Source organism: Neltuma alba, unplaced genomic scaffold (assembly GCF_004799145.2).
Source record: "Neltuma alba isolate B1F8T4 unplaced genomic scaffold, ASM479914v2 tig00011916_pilon, whole genome shotgun sequence".
Lineage (NCBI taxonomy): Eukaryota > Viridiplantae > Streptophyta > Magnoliopsida > Fabales > Fabaceae > Neltuma > Neltuma alba.
Genome location: NW_021636509.1, coordinates 60,185 through 83,704, shown reverse-complemented (window position 1 = coordinate 83,704; position 23,520 = coordinate 60,185). Strand labels below are relative to the sequence as shown.

General features: G+C 33.0%; 2 protein-coding genes and 1 non-coding gene across 4 annotated transcripts; 2 read left to right on the top strand and 1 right to left on the bottom strand.

Annotated features, from left to right (window-relative positions):
* Window positions 1–402: 402 nt before the first annotated feature.
* LOC114719455 (receptor-like protein EIX1) lies at window positions 403–10,063 on the top strand (the record flags this gene model as incomplete). Its single annotated transcript, XM_028904967.1, has 6 exons — window positions 403–466; window positions 6,356–6,755; window positions 6,856–7,805; window positions 8,387–8,539; window positions 8,624–8,793; window positions 9,428–10,063. Coding segments are annotated over 6 exons (2,373 nt in total), but the record flags the coding sequence as incomplete, so codon positions are not given.
* A 1,151-nt stretch (window positions 10,064–11,214) lies between these two features.
* On the top strand, window positions 11,215–11,332 carry LOC114719497 (U5 spliceosomal RNA). The gene has a single exon (XR_003737909.1). It is a non-coding gene; the product is annotated as a U5 spliceosomal RNA (small nuclear RNA).
* Window positions 11,333–12,947: 1,615 nt separating this feature from the next.
* Window positions 12,948–19,244, bottom strand: LOC114719388 (CCR4-NOT transcription complex subunit 10-like). Of its 2 annotated transcripts, XM_028904859.1 has the most exons (7): window positions 18,779–19,244; window positions 18,559–18,576; window positions 17,552–17,638; window positions 16,253–16,435; window positions 16,039–16,125; window positions 15,869–15,940; window positions 12,948–15,257 (listed from the first exon to the last, which is right to left on the bottom strand). In XM_028904859.1, exons 1-7 carry the CDS (start codon window positions 18,998–19,000, stop codon window positions 13,317–13,319), a joined length of 2,610 nt encoding a protein of 869 aa, XP_028760692.1. In that variant the 5' UTR covers window positions 19,001–19,244; the 3' UTR covers window positions 12,948–13,316. The 2 variants fall into 2 exon arrangements, with proteins under 2 accessions (XP_028760692.1, XP_028760693.1); XM_028904860.1 differs by lacking the exon at window positions 18,559–18,576.
* Window positions 19,245–23,520: the final 4,276 nt, after the last annotated feature.

Here is a 23,520-nt window from a genome sequence, read left to right as displayed (position 1 = left end):
ATGGGTTTTCCTACCAAAGTGATTTTAAATTTTCTCAAAGAATTTAATATAAAGTAAAAGAAATTCTAGATTGACTGTTACATTTGATAATATAGACCGGAAGATAAATACAATTCCATAGGTTGTTGATACAAACAAGTTATTTTTAAAACATAATATCTATTAAAAAAGGATTGGGGATATTAATTACTTATTGTTGAAGCTTAAACTTTTTTACCCAAGTTATTTTAATTATAAAATTTTTTATAACTAATAATTTCTAACATACTCTAATGCAATAGTCCTTTAAGATTTGTGGTATTTTGGTATTTTCATAAAAATTATATGGTATTTAGTGAATTTTTGGTATAAGTTCATGGGTATTTTTTGACCTTTAACTTTTTTTTAATTAGGGGTGTTTTGGTACTTTCATTAAAAAAGTTATGGGTCCCACAATTAAGAAAATGGATGTTACTTCATTTTCACGGTGCTAGTGTTATTGAGCTCTTTTTAAATTTGGATCGATAGATTTGAATCTAAAAAAAGTTTATAGTACTAGATAAACTTTTAGTATATTTTTATAGGTATTTTTAACCCTTAACTCATAATTATCTATTGATAATACATTTCATTTGGCCAAAAAAATAATTTTTTTGATAACAATCTGAAAGCCTATGCAGTTAGAGTCCTTGGTCAACTATTTTTACTTTGTCGTCTTAATATCTTAACGTCTATGCAAAAGTACTGTTGAAATAGCACATATGGGACAATCTCTTTTTTTTTCTTGATTATAGAAGTCTTCAATTCAACCTTTAAGTATAGCCCCACAATTTCTGACCCCGAAAAAAAAAAACGCCACAATTACCCCGTAAAGAAACTATCAGCAAGCGCCCAAAAACTTGCCATTATTGATATAGATGTGAAAAAGTATCTGTATTTTTTTTAACTGAGATTATTTCAGTACTTTCATTAAAAATATTGTGGGTTTCACTACCATAACTGATTTTAAATTTTATCAAAGAATTTAATATAAATGTAAAAGAAATTTTAGGTCGACTTTTAAATTTGATAACAGAGAGTGAAGAATAAATCATATTCTATAGGTTGTTGGTACAAACAACTTATTTTTAAAAAATATTCATAATATAATATCTACTAAAAAAAGAGTGGGGATATTAATTACTTATCGTTGAAGCTTAAATTTTTTTACCCAAGTTATTTTAATTATAAATTTTTTTATAAGTAATAATTTCTAACACACTCTAATGCAATAGCCCTTTAAGATTTGTGGTATTTTGGTACTTTCATAAAAATTATATGGCATTTGGTGAATTTTTTGTATAAGTTTATGGGTACTTTTTGACCCTTAACTTTTTTTTAATTAGGGGTATTTTAGTACTTTCATTAAAAAAAGGATCTCACAAACGAAACAACGGACGTTAGTTAATTTTAGCAGTGCTAGCATTATGAATAACTTTATTATATAAATTAATATAATGAACAAATAATTGTATTATATATACACAATATATTAAAGATGTAATATTTGATAAAAATTCAAAATTGACAAATGAATTTATTTGAACACCTCCATTTATGATTATTGACTAAACTAGTGTTGAAGAGAATTTTGAGTTTTAACAAGGATAGAATGAAATTTGATCAAGATATAGATTGATTTCGACATTCAATACAAAGACAAATGGCACATATATACAAAGGTTTTTAAGAAAAAAATTATGTAGCATACATGCGTTAATAGCAGAAGGGTGCTTACTTTAATTATTCAAATCATTATTTTTTTTATATAGAACAATTAATTAGATTTTTCACTAACTATAAATGGTTTTCTTCAAATAAATAAAAAGCACATATACAATATAATGCAATATAATACATATATATAATTAAATTTTATCTATTCAACGTTATTTAAAAATAAATTATATTAGCAAAAAATTATTTACAATATAAAATTCTAAATTTGTTTCATGTAAAATTAATATTATATGTAAAATAATTTCTGAGTGAAATAAAATATTATAAAATAAACACCAATATAAATATTAAAAAACTATTTTTTCATATCAATAATTAAATTAAAATTATTATATAATTTATTTTTATTTTTAATAATATGGTTGTTCAAAAAAAAAGAATATGACATATATTTAATTTTGTGTTAAAAGATTGCGATTTCTTTGGAGCTGAAGCTAAAGTGGCAAATACTCAGACTTGCACAGTCTACTTGAGGTGAGGGTTAGCTGTAATTGGAGTAATAGATATAGTGATCCCTCTGCACCTATTCAATATCTAAAAGCTCTAAAACGTTATGAAATTTATTGGCCAAAAAAAAACATTATTAAATTTCATTAAATCCTTTGGGCCAAAGTGAAATTAAAATTTTCTTATGTATCATCGTTAATTTCTTTATATTTTTTATAAAAGTAAAATTCCAAATAAAGATACTTAAATAGTCTAAATTTTTATTTGAATCAGTAAATTTGTTAAGCTCCTAATCAAGTCACATGACTCAAAAAGAGATATTATAATTTTATGAAATGCCTCTAATATTATTTTCATTAGAAGCGAAAAAAAATTCTAAATGAACATGTTCCATTTTACAATTAATATGTTTTAATTCTAAATTAATAATCTATTGCCTCCATAATACACTTGGAGTAAGTCTTTGAATAAAACTTATTAATCATAATAAAATCTTAAAAATTAATAAATTTAACTATGCAGTTAACAAGTTTCAATTTTAAATTACTAGCTTTATGTCTCCAAAATACATTTGCAATAAATCTCTAAATAAAACTTGATCATAATACAACTTTAAAAATTAATATATTTTATTTCATAATTATAATATTTTAATTCTAAATTCATAATTTTCTGTCACCATAACACTTGAAATAAATCTTTAAATAAAACTTGATCATAACATAACATTAAAAATTAACCTGTTCCATTTCACAGTTAATATATTCCAATTCTAAATTAATGACTTTATGTTTCCTTAACACACTTATGATACTATGAACAAAATTTTATGACAATACAACTTTAAAAATCAATATTTTTTATTTCACAATTAACACGTTTCGGTTGCAAATTAATAACTTTATATCTCCATAACATGCTTATAGAATTGAGGAAGAAATATTTTAATATAAAAACTAACATATCACTGCGTTCTTGATTGATTCTTCGACTTTGCAATGGCATACGCTAAATTTTCCTTGTTAAGAGCTCTTAGGCAATGCAAGAATGATAGAAAATCTTCATCGCTAAAGGTTTCTACTGAAAGGGGTATTATAGTTATTTCATAAAATTTTAAAATCCCTCTTTTGGTTCATGTGACCTGATTAGCCTCACCGTAAAGAAGACGGAAGAAAGGAAAAAAGTGGAATCAGACAATGACCCAAATAAAAATTTAACTTATTTAAGCATCTTTTTAAGGGATTTTTTCTTTTATAGATTGTCTAATTTTTATTGTAAACCTACCTATATTTCTTGTAAATCCGTGGTGGGTGATTCTCTTTCCAAAAATAAAAAAATAACGGTACAAATGTCTTTTCACGCATAAAATTTAATTTCATTTTGGTTCACGGGTATAGTAAAATTACATAATGTTTCGAGAGTTTTTGGATGCATTTTAATTAAATAGGTATAGAGGTGTGCAGTGAAATTCTTCCTAATTTTATCCTCAGATATTACTTAGATATTGCATTTTTTTTGTGAAACAATCGACCTTGCTTTAATTGAATCTGTTTCGTTTTCCGGTTTTAGTCTGCATGCTCTTTCTATTTCACGCATGATAAGATATAAATGCTTTTGTTTTCTTAAAAAAAAAATCCTTTTTACTGATCCCGGGCAATGATTATTTATAATTATTTGATAATTTCTTTTCTTGTGTGGTAGATAATATGTTTAGAACATTTCTTAGTCTTTCACATGGCATGATCTAAACCATCCCTACAAATCCAATATAATATAATTTATGAGTAATGAATAATATGACTTGTTTACCTCATTATATATATTTATATATTGATCGCACAATTCATTGGGCCCAAAAAAGAGGTCTTTGTAACGAATGTAAAAGTCTATAGTAGTCCAAATAACACGTTATGCGTAAAATCCATGAAGGAGTGTTTAGTGACAATTTTTCCAGTTTTTCTAAATCTAATATTTAAAGCTAGGAGTCGTATTACTTTGTGGCTTTTGGTATCTTCACCGACTTCACATCTATTCAAAGTCTTCCAAGTCAACCTTCGCGTGTATAGCCTACAAACAACCCCACAAACAAACTAGCAGCAAATTTTGACTTTATCTCTCTTTAATGTCCGTATGTTTGGTATGAGGACAAGGAAAGGGAGAAGAGAAAATTTTTAATAGGCTTAATTTAAAAGTTGAAAAAATAGAGTTAACAACTTTTAATTAATTTTTTTACTCTTTTTTTTTCTGCCGTTCCGTCCATTCCCCTCATACTAGACATAGAGAAAATTATTGAAACGTGTTGTGAACCGCGACTTTGCATTTAGAAAAGTCTCCGAGTCTATGGCCCCACAATGAATTCTATAAATCTTACCATCCATTTTTCACTCCCTCACGCCTCAAGCACATCTCATGGCCAATCTAGCCTCCACGTAGAGTTGCCTTTTTTTTTTTTTTATTTGTTAAATTCCTAAAACTACTACCTTTGGTACTTAATATAAGAGTTAGATAATTAATTTGTCAATATTATAAAAATTAATTAAGCTAGTTATTTATAATAAACTGATATTGTCTTTTTCAAAATATCCTTATTAGTTATATACTTTAAGGGAGTGTTTGGATAGAAACCAAACCATGGTTTCAGAAGTGCTTTTATGGATTACGAAGTAAATATGTGAAGGAGGTTACCTCGTTTTGTGGAAAAGTGCTTCTGAAACCACGGTTTTGGAGCATCCAAACAGGCCCTAAGAAGAAAACATTTTATCATATGCAATCACCATAAGCACTACTTTAAAGAAAAATAAATAAATATGTAAAACAAAATAGCTCGTGATCTTATATTTATGATCAAATTAAATTTTTAACTAGTTATTATATTTAGGACTGAACGTAACAAATTGTTAGGAGTAAATTTTGGGTTAAGTGCTGACATTAAAAAAAAAAATTATACAGGTGGCACACTTTGATTGGAGTAATGGATATAAGGAACCAAATTAACTTGATCTAAATGTTATCCTTAGATTTTACTTATATATTCATTTATTTTTCAGAAAATGTTAATTAAATTCAATTGAAATATTAAAATTTAGGTTCAACATATGTTTTTAACAAATTTCTAATTACAAATTAAGAATTTTTAAATCTTATAAATTTTCTTGCCCCCTCCTCTCTCAATCAGAAATCCCTCTTCCAGTCTTAAATCAGTATGGTCATTTAACAAGATTTGAAAATTCCTAATTAGTCTTGTTCGATTAGAAATTTTTAAAAATGTAGGTCCCAATTTGAATTTTGTTATTTTAGCTATTCATTGGAACTTTTCCTTCTTCTTTTTTTTTGTTTTTTGTGAAACAATCGACGTTACTTGAACTAGAGTTGTTTTAATTTATTTTCAAATTTTAGTCTGCAAGTTCTTCTTATTTCATAGATCATAAGATATAACATGCTTTTCTTCTCCAAAACGTTTTTACTGATTTTGGGCACTTTTCTTTGATAATTGCTTTTCTTGTGCGGCAGAAACTGCTGAGAACATTTCTTTGTCACACGGCGTGATCTGAGCTATCCCTTCAAATCCAATTAAACACCTATTTTCGTATGTGGCTAATCACTTTTTCTTATATATTATACATGATTTGAGAGATGAAGCATATTATTTATGATTTATGAACAATATGACTTATTTACCTTATTATACATATATATTATTATATATTGACAATACAATTCATTTGGCTCAAAAAATAATTTTTTTGATAACAATGTGAAAGCCAACATAGTTGTTGAAATAACAAGTTATGTGTGACGACTTTGATTTTTCTTCATTACAAAAGTCTTGCAAGTCAACCTTCAAGCATAGCCTCACAATTAACCCCATAAACAAGCTATCAGCAAGCACCACAAAATTTGTAAATGTTGATAATTTGCTTCGAAAGCATTTTTCATTTTCTTGTGTACATTTTGGCTGTATCTCTCTTTATAATATCTACATAAAAGTCTAAAAATTGTTGAAGCGTGTTCTGAACGATGACTCTGTATTTACAAGAGCCTACAAGTCTATGGCCCTACAATTCATTTTTCACTCTCTCACGCCTAAAGCACATCTCTTGAGCATTATATATGTATTGCTAGTTCTCTACTTCTGAACCTATAATTGAAGATACTGTCATTATAATGGCCTTTATCTGGAAGTTTTTCTATGCGTTATTTGCATTGCTGCTTCTGTTACATACGAGTTTCAGTTTGGCTGAAGGAGCAAAGTGCGTAGAGAATGAGAGAAAAGCTTTACTCTTATTCAAACAAGGAATCGTGCAAGACGACTCTGGAATGTTATCAACATGGAGAGATGGAGATCATGAAGACTGCTGCAACTGGAAAGGAGTTTATTGTAGTAATGAAACAGGTCACATTCAATTCCTTAATCTTCGCAGTTCATTTCCTTTGAGTGGTAAAATTAATATTACTTCATTGAGTGAATTCCATGACATGGAATATTTGGATCTCAGTGGCAATGATTTCTACCCAAGTGAAATCCCAGAGTCCATAGAGTCCTTTACCAAGTTACGATATCTCAATCTCTATTTCTAATTTTGTTGGAACTATTCCTTCTCAATTGGGGAAGCTTTCAAGTTTAGTATATCTTGATCTGAGTTACAATAGATTGGTTGGAGATCTCCCTTGGACGATTGGAAACCTTTCAAAGCTGCAACATCTCTATCTTGGATCTAATTCTATTGGTGGAGTAATCCCTTTCCAGCTCGGAAATCTTTCCATGTTGCGAACATTACAGCTTGGCGGTAATTCTAATCTCACATTTGATCAGCAGAGCAATCATGATGCAAAGTGGCTATCTGAGCTTTCTTCGCTATCAAGTCTTGACTTGAGTTCTGTGAGTGACGTTGGCTATTCTCATCTCTGGCTACAATTGATTGGTGAACTGTCAAAACTTAGAGTTTTGCGACTAAGTGGATATGGCATTTCTTATACCCATAATCCTTCTTTGACTTCTTATCCTTCAAATTATTCCTCTTCTCTTGTTATCCTTGATCTCTCTGGAAATAACTTGAACTCAGCATCATTTCAATGGCCCTTCAATTTGAGCTCCAACCTTCGAGAGCTATACCTACGTGATTGTAATCTTTCAAGTACTGATCTTCATTTTACATTTTCCAATTTTCAGCTTTCTTCTCTCATCGTCCTTGACCTTTCTTACAATAACCTGATGTCACTAACAGCACTGAACTTCGGCTCCAATCTACAAGTGCTTAATTTGCAAACTTGTAGCCTTTTATCTGATAATCTCATTTTTACAGCTTTCAATCCCAATCTCACTTCTCTTGTCCAGCTTGATTTCTCTTATAATTTATTGACATCATCATCCACATTCCATTGGATTTCTAACTTCACCTTTAATCTTCGTGAGATTCAACTTCTTGAAAACTTGCTGGAGGGTCCCATTCCAAAAGGTTTTGGAAACATAATGAACTCTCTAGAAGTCCTTGATCTCTCTGGAAATAAGCTATGTGGTGAAATACCAACATCACTTGGGAATATATGCACTTTGAAGCACTTATATCTTTCACACAATAACTTTAGTGGGGAGCTTTCAAGTTTCATCCGAAACACTTCCTGGTGCAGTAGTCATCAGCTACAGTCGTTGTAGTTATCTAACAATCACTACAAAAAAATTGACTTTCAGCGGGTACAAAAGTCGCCGCCGAAAGTTTTTTGCGGCGACAAGTCGCCGCTGAAAAGTCGTTGCCGTAGCAGCCGTGGCTGAAAACTTTCAGTGGCGACTAAAAAGGTCGCCGTTAAAAGATACTTTCAGCGGCGACTTTTAGAAGTTTCAGCAGCGACAAATGTCGTTGCCGAAAACACTTTCGGCGGCGACATTTGTCGCCGCTGAAAAGCCTTTCAGCGGCGACAAAAAAGTCGCCGCAGAAAACACTTTCGGCGGCGACACTCTTTTTGGTGTCGCCGCCGAAAGTGGACTTTCAGCGGCGACTTTTTTGTCGCCGCCGAAAATCGTCGCCTAAAGTCTATTTTTTTGTAGTGAATCAAATAAAGGGCATGTCAACCAATCTCTTTATTTTCTCCTTTTTGGAATATCTAGATCTCTCTAACAATCAATTAAAAGGAGAAGTACCTAAAAGCATCGGATTGCTATCTCAATTGAATCGTTTGTGGCTAGATGGAAACAATTTAGGAGGTGTAATAACTGAATCTCATTTCAACAAGCTCTCTAATTTGAAGGGGTTATCACTGTCTGGCAATTCATTAGCCCTGCAAATTAGCACTAGATGGATTGCCCCATTTCAGTTGGAAGATTTGGAAATGGCTTCTTGTATGTTGGGTCCTTATTTTCCTAATTGGCTCCATAATCAACACAAGTTAGAGAGATTGGATATTTCTAATTGTGGGCTTTCAGGTTTCATACCAGAATGGTTTTGGCCACTGATAAAATATGCGGTTTCCATGAACATCTCATATAACAATTTTGTTGGTGAAATTCCAAATTTATCATTGAAGCTCAGTACTGGAGCAATATATTTGACATCAAACAACTTTGAAGGTGCAGTTCCATCATTTTTTTCACGGGTATCAACACTTGATCTTTCAGAAAACAAATTCTCAAATTTGGTCCCACTTCTATTTGATCAAATTGAAGACAATGAAGACGTGGGCATTTTAGACACATCAAACAATCGATTAGAGGGACATCTACCTGATTGTTGGAGCCATTTGAGCTTGTTAACGTTTGTTGATTTGAGCAATAATAACCTGTTCGGAGTGATGCCAACCTCTATGGGATGACTTGTGAATTTGGAGGCTTTGGTTTTAAGAAACAACAGCCTAGTTGGAGAACTTCCTTTTTCTTTAACAAATTGCTCCCAGTTATTGCTCTTAGATGTGTCTGAAAATAAGCTGTTAGGGTCAATACCTTCATGGATTGGAGAAAACCTTAGACAATTGCAAATTCTAAGCTTAAGAATGAATAATTTATATGGCAGAATACCTTTGCATCTTTGTCACTTGGGCCATATTCGGCTCTTGGACCTATCTCATAACAATTTGTCCAATGAAATCCCATCATGTCTTCAAAATTTTAGTGCTTTGGTACATGATGACTATATCGACTTAACTCCTCATTCATATGAGTTCAATCAGACAGGTATACGTAGGGGATCTACCTCTTTTTTTTTTTGAATTCTACGTAACATTGATGTGGAAGGGTAAAGATGACTTGTTCAAGAGGCTAGAACAACTTCTTAAAAGCATTGATCTATCTAGCAATGCTCTCACTGGTGAAATACCCAAAGAAGTTGTATCTTTATTGGGATTGGTTTCTTTGAATCTATCGAGAAACAAATTAAGTGGAAAAATTCCTCCTAAGATTGGAAACCTAGGATCATTAGAATTCTTAGATTTGTCAAGAAATAGATTATCAGGTCCAATCCCTCAAAGTCTTGCTCATATTGATCGCCTTAGTGTGTTAGACTTGTCAAACAATCATCTTTCCGAAAATATCCCAAAAGGCACACAATTGCAGAGTTTTAATGCCACAAGTTATGAGGGAAATCTTGATCTCTGTGGAGCGCCACTTAACAAAAAGTGTCTTGATGATGATGAAACACCCTCACCTCAAACATCTAATCATTATGAAGATGATGATGACGACTCATATTTCACTCAGGACTTTTACTTGAGCTTGGGATTGGGATTTGCTTTTGGATTTTGGGCCTTCCTTGGACCATTGCTCTTCAATCGCACTTGGAGACAAACCTATTATACATTTGTAAGAAGAGTTACAGATAGAGTCCAGATCTTGATGGCCATTTATGTGTCAAGGTACCTCACGAACAGATAGGTAATAATATAAAGTAATAATGTTTTCTTGTTTTTGCACTAGTGACATTTTCAAAATATGTGATGCACTATCATGTTTCTTGCAGAATCTGCAACTTATTTGGCTTGGTGTACGTAGGATCATCCTTGGTGGTTAATAATTTGTGAGTCCAAGTAAAAACCGTTGGTTGTATGAGTTTGCTATATTATATGTAATCTAATCTACTTTTAATAATCTTCATTACTAGCATTATATTCAATCGAGCTATTGCTTTTCTATTGCCTTGTAAATCTTTTCTGTTGTATACAAACTGGGGCTGATAGCTTGATGATTCGTATGAATGTTTGTCTGTTCGGTTATATGATTTCTATTGGATAAATGTGGGCACCCTGTACAAAAGTTGGTAGCTTAGCTTCTTACAATTTAAGTTTACTGTTTTAATTTTGATTCTATATATTCTTGGTTGCTGCTATTTATTACTAAATTGTTGATTACAAGTATGCTTAAGGCAGCAGATATGAAATTTGTCAAATATTTATATGTGAACGAAAATTAACCAGTAGCCGCTTTGTGTTGAATTGATCATCTTGAGCCACTGATGAAAAATCATTATTGCTTGAAGACAAAAAGAAAAAAAAAATGGAAGTCCATGATTTTTGGAAACAAAAACGAAAAAAAAAAAATTATGAATGTTTATTGTGGCATTGGGAAAAACAGTTTTTTTTTTATATATAATCTTATTATGTGCTACTAATTTTCATGTGAAGGATCTGAGCATACAAGTCGTAATAGTAATAAGAGCAGCAAGATGTATTTTCAAGTTATACAAAAGGAAATAAATAATCTGCAGCATAAACTTGTTAATTAATGAAAGTCCGAATTCAACTTGAAAAGTGTAATAAAGTTGTTAATTATACAACAGTTTCGTAAGAATTATGTGGTTTGGACAGAAACAATATTGGACCTTTATTTGAAGCCTGTGAGGAACTCAGAATCCTTGCTTAAAGTTTGTTCGGTATATACTATATACATGCTAATTTGCACTTTGCAATGTGGAGTTCCCAAAGAGGACCAAAAATTCAGAAGCTTAGAGTCCCGCATCATGAGCTCATTATAGTTCGTACAGCGGAAGGCATATAAAAATGGAAGCAAGCCGACGTTGAGAAGCACGCAGCCACGCAGCGAGCACAGAGCAAACTATTCTTTCGCCTTTTACTAGAGAATACCGCGTGCAAGCTGCTTCAAGCGGCATATGCCTATCTTTGGAAGGGACCCATTTTTGGGTGGGATCCTACATTTCACCCTTAAAGATTTATGTTGTTTATAATTTTACATTTAGAACTGAAGAAGTATTTTATTAAAATCGGTAAATGATAATTTTTTTTTTTTAGGAAAATATTTAAATAATGCTCGTTGAAGATTTCCCTCCTAAAAAATATTTGGGAAAGATGTGCAATATGAGATAGTCTTTTCTCTTCTTTCTAACCATATGGGAGCTTATAATAAATTAATACAATACTATCTCAGTCTTAAATATAATCCTATATTTAGGACAAATTAGGTCATATATTTAGGATAACAAGTATTAATAAATTAGAAGTCCTGTATGTTATGCGAAAAGAAGATTGTGACATACAAAATGAAAACTACCACTGTGTTCCTGTGCTTTAATCTTGTTTTTAATCTCCAAATTTTCTTGGTCTTCTGTCACTTTTATTAGTTCCGTCTAGAATGCTAGTACTATTTTGAAAAATACTTAGAATGATCATGAGGTAACTTGAAAATGATGTTAATTTTGTCAAAATGGACTTAACACTCTTTAATTCCATCAGTCGATTGGCAACACAATTGCTAGCCTAATAAAAGTTATAAAAATAATAAATAAAAAAATTCATCTGATTAAAAAACCCACCTCCTTAAAACAAAATAAGCACGAATGTGAAGGCCAGTGAACCCAAAAAACACGGGCATTAGACCTCATTAAAATTAACATGTTTGGGCTAGCTGATAGTGTTTTTGAGTATTTTTAAGACAAAACAAATGTAAGAAATTAATTTATTTGAATAAAATATAATTATATATCCAAATTCTAAATCCAATTCACTTTCGGCTAACATTCCATTGAGAAGTCCCCCCCCCCCGGGTGGCCCACTTTGAAATTTATTGCCACATAGAATGACATGTAACATAGTTTGACGGCTCTCCTATAAAAAGTGATTCCCAATTAGATCTTGCTTATTAATGTCTTGCACAAATGAATTAGATCTTCTCTTCTTCTTTTTTTTTTGTTTTACCTGCACCAGACAATTGCTTGAGAAAATGTATTGCATGCCGAAAGTGTACAATTGATACGTGTTCGTGCTGAAATATCCGATTCCAAATAAGTGTAATATCCTTCCACAGTCATAAATTCAAATTTAAATAAACTAAAATAATCAAAACATTCATTGAAATAAAATTTATTGAATCTCAGTTCCAGAGCTATATTAATGAATACCATCACAATCAAATTCAAGATTCCCCACGAATGTTGACTAGAGGTTTGCAGCATTCATGCTAACAAATAAATAAATAAATAGTTAATAGAAATACCAATAATTAATAATCAAATAAAATCATGCCAACATTATTCCCAAAATATAATCACTATCACATATAACACTGCATATTGGGAAATGTAGCAATAAATTGGATCAATCTATACATCATATAAGAATGATATACTAAGGGGTGTTTGGATAGAAACCAAACCATGGTTTCAGAAATGCTTTTACGGATTACGAAGTAAATATGTGGAGGAGATTATCTCGTTTTGCGGAAAAGTGCTTCTAAAACCATGGTTTTGGGTTTCCCAAACACCCCCTAAATGAGGATTCGAAAATAAGACACAGTCAAGCCTCTGATGTCAGAAAATAAGAATGGAATTAGATTCAAACAAGATTTATCAAATTTCCTGTTCTTTCTCAATGTTAGCACGACCTCTACTTCACATATAAACTAAATTAGCCTGTAAAACACAACTCGACCAAAAAAAAAGTACACCTCAAATTTCCAGGGTGGCCGCAGCAAAAATTAAAAGACAGCCACCACACCTATGAATGAGACTCCTAAATTTGAATTTGAAAATTATAATAAAGGAATAAATCAAAAAATTATTCTCTGAATCGCTTAACTTATATACATGGTACAAAAGCTATGGAAAAGATTAAGCTACCTGCTAACTAGCTGTGAGAAGATCAGCAAAAAATGATAAAGCCCATGAATAAAACAGACTCTAAGACTTATTCAATGTAATTGCACTGGGAAGGAATCTAACGCGGCTACATTGTTTTAATTTGGATAAAGCTTCTTTCGGCTTACCAAGCAAGAGATCTACATAAATTGCAGTAATTGTGGCTTCAGGACTGTTTGGCAATATGGATAACGCCTGGGCAACTAATTGATGGGCTTGGTCTAACTCACCCTGCATTGCAGATAATGCCGCAAAATTTGCATAAATTATCCCACGGGCCTCTTCTGGCTTAAGAAAATCTATACGTTGAAAATCGTCAGATGAAGAAATGTTGGCTGGCGCAGATCCTGCAGTTCCATCTTCAAATTCAGCAGTTCTCTCCACCTGCCATTTCTTGCAGTCATCTTGACTGAAAGGCAATTCAATAGCGTATCCCCCAGACAAATAAATTGACAAATGCTCGGCAGCTTCTTTTGGTCTATTTAGCAAGCAGAGTGCCTCTGCTGAATAAACATGGCCTAGAAAGAGATAAATTCTAGAGCATTCTGGAAGTTCCAGAAGAGATGTTGCAACTGACAGTGCCTTAACAGGGTTGTCTAATTCCAATTCCACATATGCCAGGTTAGCAAGCGCTACCTGCTTAATCAATAAATTTTCTCTTCTGCACATATCTTCATAATGGGACAGGGAGCTCTGAATGACCTCCTGATTAGTACCTCCCTTTTGCTCTTTCACGTCCCCATTTGAATTAGCCTGACCTAAGCTTAATGCTAATGAAAATGCCTTGAAATTGATTCCGAGTAAATTCTTATTGTTTGAATTGCCGGATGACACATCACCTGAATGATTTTCCTCACTTAACGAATTGAAAGGCAAGCCAGACTTTAAATTATCCGTCTTGTTGGAATCCAGCAAGTACAGGACATTTAACAGGAACTGCCGGGCCAGAGACATCGATAAATTCAGCTGCACATCATTTTTGAGATGACAATCATATCTGTCAAGCAACTCTGCACATCCATTTCTCGGAATCTCATTGTTCAGTACAAGTTGCCTCCATTTTCCCTTCCCAACAACATGAACTCCAACTTCCAATCTTGTTGGTAAAACACGGCTTGATTTAATTAGGCCCTTTTCCAAAGCCATCAGACAGCATTCAGCGAGCCGAAGCCACAAGAGAGGCTTATTGTAGAAGACCATACTAGACTTCTGAAAACAGCGAGCAGCAAGTAATGGCTTTCCACAAGCCAAGTACTGCATACCACAATTATATACTATAAGAAGGGCGTTATCCTGAGAAAAAGTGGGCATCTTTAGCGGTTGGTTCTTCCTAAGGGACGAACAATTTGTCAATGCCTTAGAGAAAAACAAAGATGATGTCTGGTATTTCCCAAGCTGATAGTAAATGCAACCAAGATTGTTGTGGAAAATGCTCAAAAATGCAGGGTCAGTCCTGTTGTTTGATACCATCAATAGCTTGATTGCTTTGCGGTGGTTATGACGAGCATATTCAAGCTGAGATTTCAAAAGAAGAGCCATTGAAGAATCTCTTCCACGTGCAATGTTCATAGCGAGCTTCACTTCACGTTTGGCTAGCTTCAAATTCCTGGTTAGCAGCAAAAATTCAACCTTGTAAAGTTGGAGTTTAAGCTTCAACTCAACATTAGAAAACCTATCAACCAATGCCATTGATAGATCATTTGATGATAAGCCAGCTGGGCTGGTTAAATTCTGTCCACCCATATCCAGCATCAGGGCTTCATAACCAAGGGCCTCTTCAGAAAAAGCCCTAGACAGATTATTTTCAGATGCATTAGCAGCAGGCCCCAGATCAGAACTAGATGTATCTGCAGCTGATGGACCACTAGGGATTGATGAAGACTTGGTGATTAGGTTTGCAGATTGTTGCTGTGCTGTGTTTCCATTGTCGCCTTGACTCGCATTACTAAGACTAAATGCCCTTTCCAAATAAGACAAAACATCCTAATAAAACAGATTCCACCATCAGAACTTCGCACTTCTGAAAAGCTAAATAGGAAAAAAAATTCTATAAGCACTCAGTCATTTTATGCCCAGAAAATATTTTTACTAACAAATGTACTTAGCTGATCATCAAAATCTCATCAAAATATGCTCATGATCTGGAATGTGAAGAAAAAATTCCCCTAGTATATTCCTTTGTTTCTTCACAAATCACAATAACTCTTGGAATATTCATAACCCATATTATACACAATTATAAATACCATATCGAACAATGTTTAAAATATGTTTGTCATTTTTATGAATGATTACTCTCGTTATACTTGCTATGCTTGCTTGACCTTGACACAGTGGACACAAAATAAACTCACAAGTATATAAGTAATACTTATATCACAGTATATTTCAAAAATAAAAACTCAGTCTCACTCAATACTCAAATGTTCATATACCTACACCACCTAACATATACAACTCAGGGTCAACACCTCATTAATAACACTTCCAGTCCCTGGTAATAATTCTGAAAAAAAAAAATATATATATATATATATATATAAATGACAAAGGCCTCAACAAATGAACTAGTTTAATTATAAAATATAACTTACAGCTGATTTTGATGCATCACAGCAAGCAAGGCTAGCATCAAGCAGCAGCAGGCATACGTGTAGAGCTGTTGTCTGCTTTTTGAAAGAGAACCCAGAAAAATACAAAACCAAGGCAGTCAACACATTGCAACTTCCAGAACAATACAACATTTAATCAATTCTTGATATACCTCATCTATGGGTTCAATATTTTGATAGAGGGGTTCCAAAACTGATAATGTCTTTCTATACTCGTGGAGATGGTACCAAATGATGGCCTATAGAGATTAAAATCACAAAAAGCAAAAAAATATATATATACACAAATAAATTTATATGCCCAAATTGAAATATATAGATATTTTGAAAACAAATTTTTCAAGTAATAAAGAGTAACCAACGTACAATATTTAGTATTGCCACAGATGAGTCAAACCCATCCGTATATGTTGTAGTGGTGCTATGTGCACCTGAAAACTGATGTGACAAAGCATTACTTCCTTTGGATCCCAAAACAACTTTGTTTCCAACATTCTTAACTGACTCTCCATGTTCTCCAGAAGCCCGAGCAAGCTCATCACACTTTCTCTAAACCAATGGCAGTAACAAGATGCAGTAGTAAGCACAACTAAATAAGCGGCCAAAACAAAAAACGTGACTACAACTAAATAGAAATGAAAACTTCAAAGAAACAAAACAAAATGCAGATGGCGCAAATTAGGACAAATCAAGTTTCAAAACCCTAAATTTTAACCAATCTTCATTTGATTCATAGTTTAAGGGCAGATTGGAAATAAAAATGGACATCAACATCCTGACAGACTCAATGTGTGAGCAGAAAGATTGTCACCAATATTCGAGGACCCTTGTCTTCTGCAATCATTCAACTCAAGATTCAGTGAGAAAAATAATACTCAAGCCTCATACAGCTGTGTTCCCTAACTTAAAAGTACATTATTCAGGTCTCAGTATGCACAGGCGCACGTCCATCCATAAATATTATATCATAAAACTAAAAACCACAGAAGAGAGAATTTCATAGTTAATGGTTGGCATAAATATTTATGTCTATCAGCCAACCGGATACTAGAAATTTCCCATCTCTGCAGCTCTCCTATTCAAACGAAAAAAAATCTACTTCAAGTCCAAAATTTACAGTCATGTGAAGCAGCCAGCTATTTAAGATCAATCTAGACCAAGGTATATGGTAAAATTTTAGACATGCATCCTCCCATTTTCAACCAAGTTCCCGTACAGAAATTTCAAAGCCCCCTGCCCATAACAAAAAGAAAAATGCATTCACCTGCGTATTGCGTAAAGGCTCATAGACTACTGATATTTTGAGTCGGCCAATTTTTGAGTTTGCAGAATCCAAAATTTAGGCCAAAGCTATCACCATATGAATTTGTCATTATCACTTTTAATTTGGTAATGATGTAAACATAATTATATACCCTTTCTCACCTAGTGCTAGGAAAACCACAAAATAAAACCATTGTTAAAACTCACTTTTCCCCAGGGGAAAAATCCTAACATCCCAAACTAAAAAAGAAAAGAAACAAATTAATTTCACTGGCAAGCCAACCAACCCAAAAAGAAAAATATGGAAAAATAAAAAAGAAAATGACAACAAAGCCAACACTTCCAAGTAAACCACAAGGAGAGAATGAAGAAAATGAGGAAGAAGAGGAGGAGATAGCTTACCTTCACACAATTAAGCACTTCAAGCAACTTCTGGGGATTCAAGGAACCATCTTGGAAGGATTTCGTAATTGCAATATTATGAAAGACCTGAAATATTAGCATTTAAATTTAAAATCTTATATATTTGGAGAATAGGATAGCAGACTTCGTGGGTTGTATTAACCCATGATCCCACCATGATGGTCCACCTAAATTGTATGAAACAGACTGGGATATGAATGATAACAAATATTTCTAATATCAATGAGAAATTAAGATATGGCTCCCAAGAAAAGAGACAATAGATTCTTGATGACTACAGCACAGAGGGCAGCTCCAAGCATTCTAAAACACCAAAAAGTTCATAGTGCTTATTATCTGTTCTCATTCTGGCCCAAAAAAAAAAAAAAAACCAACTTCATGGCCATAGTTAATCCAATTGAAGCTCCTTCAATTATTTTAAAATATTGATCAAATTACAACCTAATCCATTTGCAGGATTCTTTTACAAGTACGCATAGAAACGACAACGCAAAGCCACAACGACTCCAAGTCCAAGGAAAGTGGATATTTATCTGGTTAGTGTTATGCATGCAAACAAATCATAAGTGAGCCCTTGAACAGAATACAGGCTCCAAATTTTTCTGGTGAAATTACTCCTGCATCCACTTTAGATTCAATATATGTTCTTTTTCTAAAAGTCCAACCTACTTTTTTTGAAGTTTGAAGAAGAACAGAGCCCCCGGAAATCTAACATCTTTCTCCCTGGAAAATACAGAGGCATTCCCCAATACAAACATTTCAAACTAAATAATACTTCATATTCAGTCATTTTTCACGTGCTTCCCCCCAGACAGATCTATATCAATTCGCATTTGCATGTATAGCAACAGAAATTTCACAGCATGCGCCCGCCAGCTAGTACGACAGGGATTTACCAAGATTGAATTTTGTCACTTACAAAAAATTGAACTAATGAATCAACGAAAGACCACCACCAGCCAGAGAAGGCAAGGGGAAGAACATACCATGGCATCAACTAACATCTGGACAGGTGAACAGAATTGAGTCTTGTCAAAACCATCCAGAAAGAAATGTAAATGGAAATGCTTAAGTGGATAACAATAAAGAGAGTCAACCATTTCCACCATTATTTCGTCCAGAGGAAAAATGAAAGCAGGCAGCAAAGTTAATGACGTCGGTACGACCAGCCATCCATATGCATGCAAAAATAGAAAGAAAAATGACCTTGGGATCGTCTTGTTGCATCTGCAAGAGCTGCTTCAAGACTTCAACACATTCGGCAAACTTGCCCGACTGAAAATGCAAGGCAGCGTCTTTTGCCAGCGCAACGGTGACCGAGAAAGAAGCATCGTCGGAGGCATCAACCGGCGAAGAACCATCGTGGCTAGGGGCAGGTAGGGTCGTTGACGCAGAGGAAGGCAATAATGTCAAATCTCGGACTTCCATGCTCAGATCGAGTAACCAGAATACAAATCGTATTGCAAGAAAGTAGAAAAGCCCTAAACTGAGTGAAGTACTCCGGATGAAGCAGCACAGTGAGAAAGAATCTGATTATCCGAATTTGATTATAATAACGAAGTGAAAAATAATTAAAAATAGAGAGACCCTTTGGTGAGAAAAAACTTTCTGTATTTATGTGTTGCAAGTGTATCCGGTTCAGCAGAGGAGAAGAGAGAGAATGAAAACCTATTCGCCGAATCAGGAAGACGGGAAGATCCGGCTAGAAACAGTAACTACGGAAGTGGGCAAGGGAGTTAACTTTGGTCTCATCTTTTCTCGGGAAAATTGATATTAAGCTCCTTAGCTTGTAGCACCAATTTTCGAATTAGCATAAAAGTGCATAAACGCTAAAAATACTGAACTTCACATTGGTATCAAACAGTTACAAATGACAGAAGAGGAAAAGCTTAAATTGGCATTATAAAAACGTGAAAAAATGACATAAATTCCTTGAATGTCAACAAATGCATATTTCCTGCAATTGAGCTGAAATGCGTCAATTGAGCTTGTAATGACAACATCGTAAAGTATTTTAACAAATTTCAAATTGACATTAAACAGTTGCTTTTTTATCCTCCCTTCTGACATATATAAATAATGAGGAAAAATAGCCCAGCTATCCAACAAAATTGTGTAAATGATGTGAAAATAAAATATCCCAAACCTAAGTCAAAAGTAATAAACTTCAATGCTATCAAGGGAGTGTTTGGATAAAAACCAAATCATGGTTTCAGAAGTGCTTTTACGGATTACGAAGTAAATATGTGGAGGAGTTTATCTCGTTTTGCGGAAAAGTGCTTCTGAAACCACGGTTTTGGAGCACCCAAACAGAGCCCAAGTCTCAAATCTAATGTATTCTAATTATCTCAGTTGTTCAAGGTACAAAAACAAAGCACATGATATCTTCTCCAAGCCAAAACCAAAAAAAAATAAAGAAGAAGAGAAAAGAAAATAGCATAAGCTCCTAGTTAGAAGATGCCGATTCATTTGAAGATCAGTGAGGAACTTGAATACATCAAAATACTAAAATTCAGATGGGTAAATGAACCGATTAAGACAGTAGGTTAAGAATTAATATGTCAAATTGTGATTAAATTAAGAATGAAATTGAAGTGAAGATTCAAGCACAGCATCAGATAAATTGGGATTTAGTGGCTTAGAGATTTAGAGATAGAGTTCAGAGTAGTTGAACCATCCCAAATCCCTTCCCATCTGTTTACGCACTTCTTAACCAGCGTATTGCTTGGATTTCTGCAACCATGGTTCATCCCGGATGAGCCCACCTCGTGTGGCGTCTCCAAATCTGGCTCTTGATCCATTCACATTAAAACACGAACAGAGCCCTCCGGAGGTGAATTCCAGCTCGTATCAGCTCTGTCCCCTACTTAAAAGATGGTGTCCTATAAGGTGGTGGGGGCATCTGTTTTACCATTCCTTCTAGTTGCTCACTGGATCTTTCAAAGGCTTTCTTGCTGCGATTTCTTCCTTCTTTTTCTTTCTTCATTCTCTTCATTATTGTAAATGTATTAAGAATTTTTTCTATTCAACAAAAAGTTGTACATTGTTTGAGAAATGTTAATAATTCATGCAAAGATATTTATACATCTGAGTTTTAGTTGGGATTTTTCAAGAAAATTTTATTGGGATTTCCCCCAAAAGTTTTTTAAGGAGTTAAATGGTTATGATTTTAGGGTTAGCGTGCAAGTTTGTTATGAAAGTTTGCAGCATTTAGAAATTTTTTGGATGTAAATTTCCATCAAAAGTTTAAAATCATAGCAATGTTATTATACTACCTCCGGTCCTAATTATAAGACCCAGTTGACTTATTTGAGGAAATTAAGGAAGTAAGTTAAGTTAGTTATTTGTAATAAATAAGTGTTGTCATTCCTAAAATATCCTTGCTAATTAAGTATATTGGCTAGAACTATCATTATTAGAAGGATTATCTTGGAAAAAAATGTATAAATATGAGAGACAAAATGGATTGGGGTCTTATAATTAGGACCAAACAAAAAGTCAAACGGGGTCTTATAATAAGGACAGGAGGTAGTATATTGTTAAAGATGTTAATGGTTAATGTCATTGTTTTAGTGGTCAACATTAGCTTTCCAATGTTAAGGGGTAAAATTATTACACTTTCATGACAGATTTAGGATGTATAGTCTAAGTGAAAACTTCTGAGATAAATTTACATCTTAACCTATGATGCTTTTATTGATGAGAATGACTTTTTGCATATTTATTATTACAAAAATAAATTAAGTGATGATAATTAAATTGAATAGTCTACATATTATTGACTTTTATTTTCCGTAAGAAATTTATGCGGTCACCAAACAAAATCAAATTTATTTCTTAGCTGATAAGATTAAAAAAAAAGGAAAATTTAAGCATAAAGACCTAGAATAATCAATATTTATGGCAAAGATCCATTAAAATTATAACTGTATTGGACAACCAAAATATAAAGAATGGACAATTATTTAAAAGAACCATCCAATTGCATTTACCTTTTCCTCTCCTCAAATTCGCACCATACTGTCCAGCAAGCAACAATTCTTATGGCACTCAACGTAATAGCATTTCTTGAAACCATTTTTACACATACGTGACATGAATTATACACCCAAAAAAAAAAGTGGCAGAAGAAAAGATGGACTGTCCACAACGGAAGTTAAATTACAAAAAAAATAATCATTTGCTCAAAATATTAGAACTAATTTATTTCAGTTGCATAAAAAGAAGATGTCGCATAGCAAAAAATGATTGCACATAAGAGAAGTTAAGCTGCACAAAATTTTTGAGAATCATTTGCTAGTTAATTTCTAAATTACGAATTTATTCCTAATTTTCCCAACAAAAATATACAGCAGTGGGGCATAGTTAATTCAAGTCGCTTTTATCCTGCAATATTTTTTAAATTCTCTCTCCAAAAAGCATTTCGATGTTGACTTCACAATCTTTCTTCGGAAACTCTATGCTTCTGCCATTATACCTTTGCAATAATAAAACAAATCAACATTGACGAATATAGATGGTGTTGTGAGGAACAGATCCTGCAGAAGAACTTTAACTAATGCCCCCGGTTGGTAATTGTCTAAGAGGAACGTGTGAGTTGTGGAGAGAAAATGTGGGATTTAACAAGGGGTAATTTAGCATTTTTAAATGTATAATTTGGTATTTGATCTTTTAAAAAATTAGGATTTTTAGGCTCCTTTGTAATAAATATTTTTTCTTCCTGCTCTTCCATTATAATTTTCCCTTACTTTGTGTTTGGTTTGACAGAATGGAGGAGAGGAGAGTGGTTTTAAAGAAGGGGAGGAAGCTAAAGTGCATGAGAGGGCAGCTACAGAGGGGAAAAGGAGGGGAGATTTTTTTTTCAGTGTAATTTAGAGTATACTCAAACCACTTTGAATTTAAGACTAATTTCTATCAGGCTAAGAGCATTAAGGTTGAAGTCCTCCTAACAACTACATTTTCCGGATTCGAACTTCTGTTCTCCTCCTTAATGGAATAAAACTGCTTACCATCTCAACCAACAGCTTATTAGTGAGAGGAGATATTTTAATGATCCCTTATTTTGTATTGACTGAAGGGGAGGGAAGAGGAGAAAAAGATACTAGGAGGGAAGATAATACAAATTAACTATTTTAACCTTATAAAATTTAAATGGATTTTCCATCCTTTCTATTTTATCAAGACATAAATATGTATAAACACTCAACACATCATCACGCGCATATTCACAAGTAAGCAGTCAATATGGGAAAATGAGTGGAAAGCAAAATAAAATATTAACAAAACAATGTAATTAGAAGAAAGGCCAAAGAATACTCACTAGTTCTGAATATCACAAGATGACGATAGAAAAATTTTTAAGAGGAAAGAGGAGTGGGTAGGAGGGATTTTGCTCCCCTCCTCTTGTTTGGGTTGCTGAAATTTTTAATATGGGAGAAAACATTTTAAAATTTTTCCTCATCTCCTCTCATAACTCTCCTATTCCAAATTGGAAGAATTTGAAAGGAAAATAGTAATATTTTAGCTTATTTTGATTAATATGTTTATAATTAGTTTTTAATATCCCTATATTATCTTTCTGATCTTACATCATGTGTGTAAGGGATGATAATTGTCATTCTCTTATCAAATCATATGTCAAAGATATTCATATATCTCAGTATGAGTTGGGATTTGATTATTTCAAGAAAATTTTATGGGGATTTCCCCTAAAAAAATTTTAGGAATTATATCATAATGATTTTATGGTTAAAGTGTAAATTTGTTCTGAAAGTTTTTAACACTCGAAAATTTTTGAGATATAAATTTGTATCAAAGATTTAAAATCATAACAATATTGTCATATATCGTTAAAAATATTAATAGTCAATATCACTGTTTGAGTAGTCAATGTGAGTTTTTCAACAGCAAGGGAAAAAATTGTTAAACCTTCAGGACAGATTTAAGAT

Excerpts from the sequence above, each read along its gene's own strand:
- LOC114719388 (XM_028904859.1), bottom strand. The coding sequence starts at position 19,000 with ATGGAAGTCCGAGATTTGACATTATTGCCTTCCTCTGCGTCAACGACC. Across the intron at positions 15,941-16,038 it reads ATATTGAACCCATAGATGAG|ACAACAGCTCTACACGTATG; the intron begins GTATATCAAGAA and ends TTCAAAAAGCAG. Across the intron at positions 15,258-15,868 it reads GTGATGCATCAAAATCAGCT|GATGTTTTGTCTTATTTGGA; the intron begins GTAAGTTATATT and ends CTGTTTTATTAG.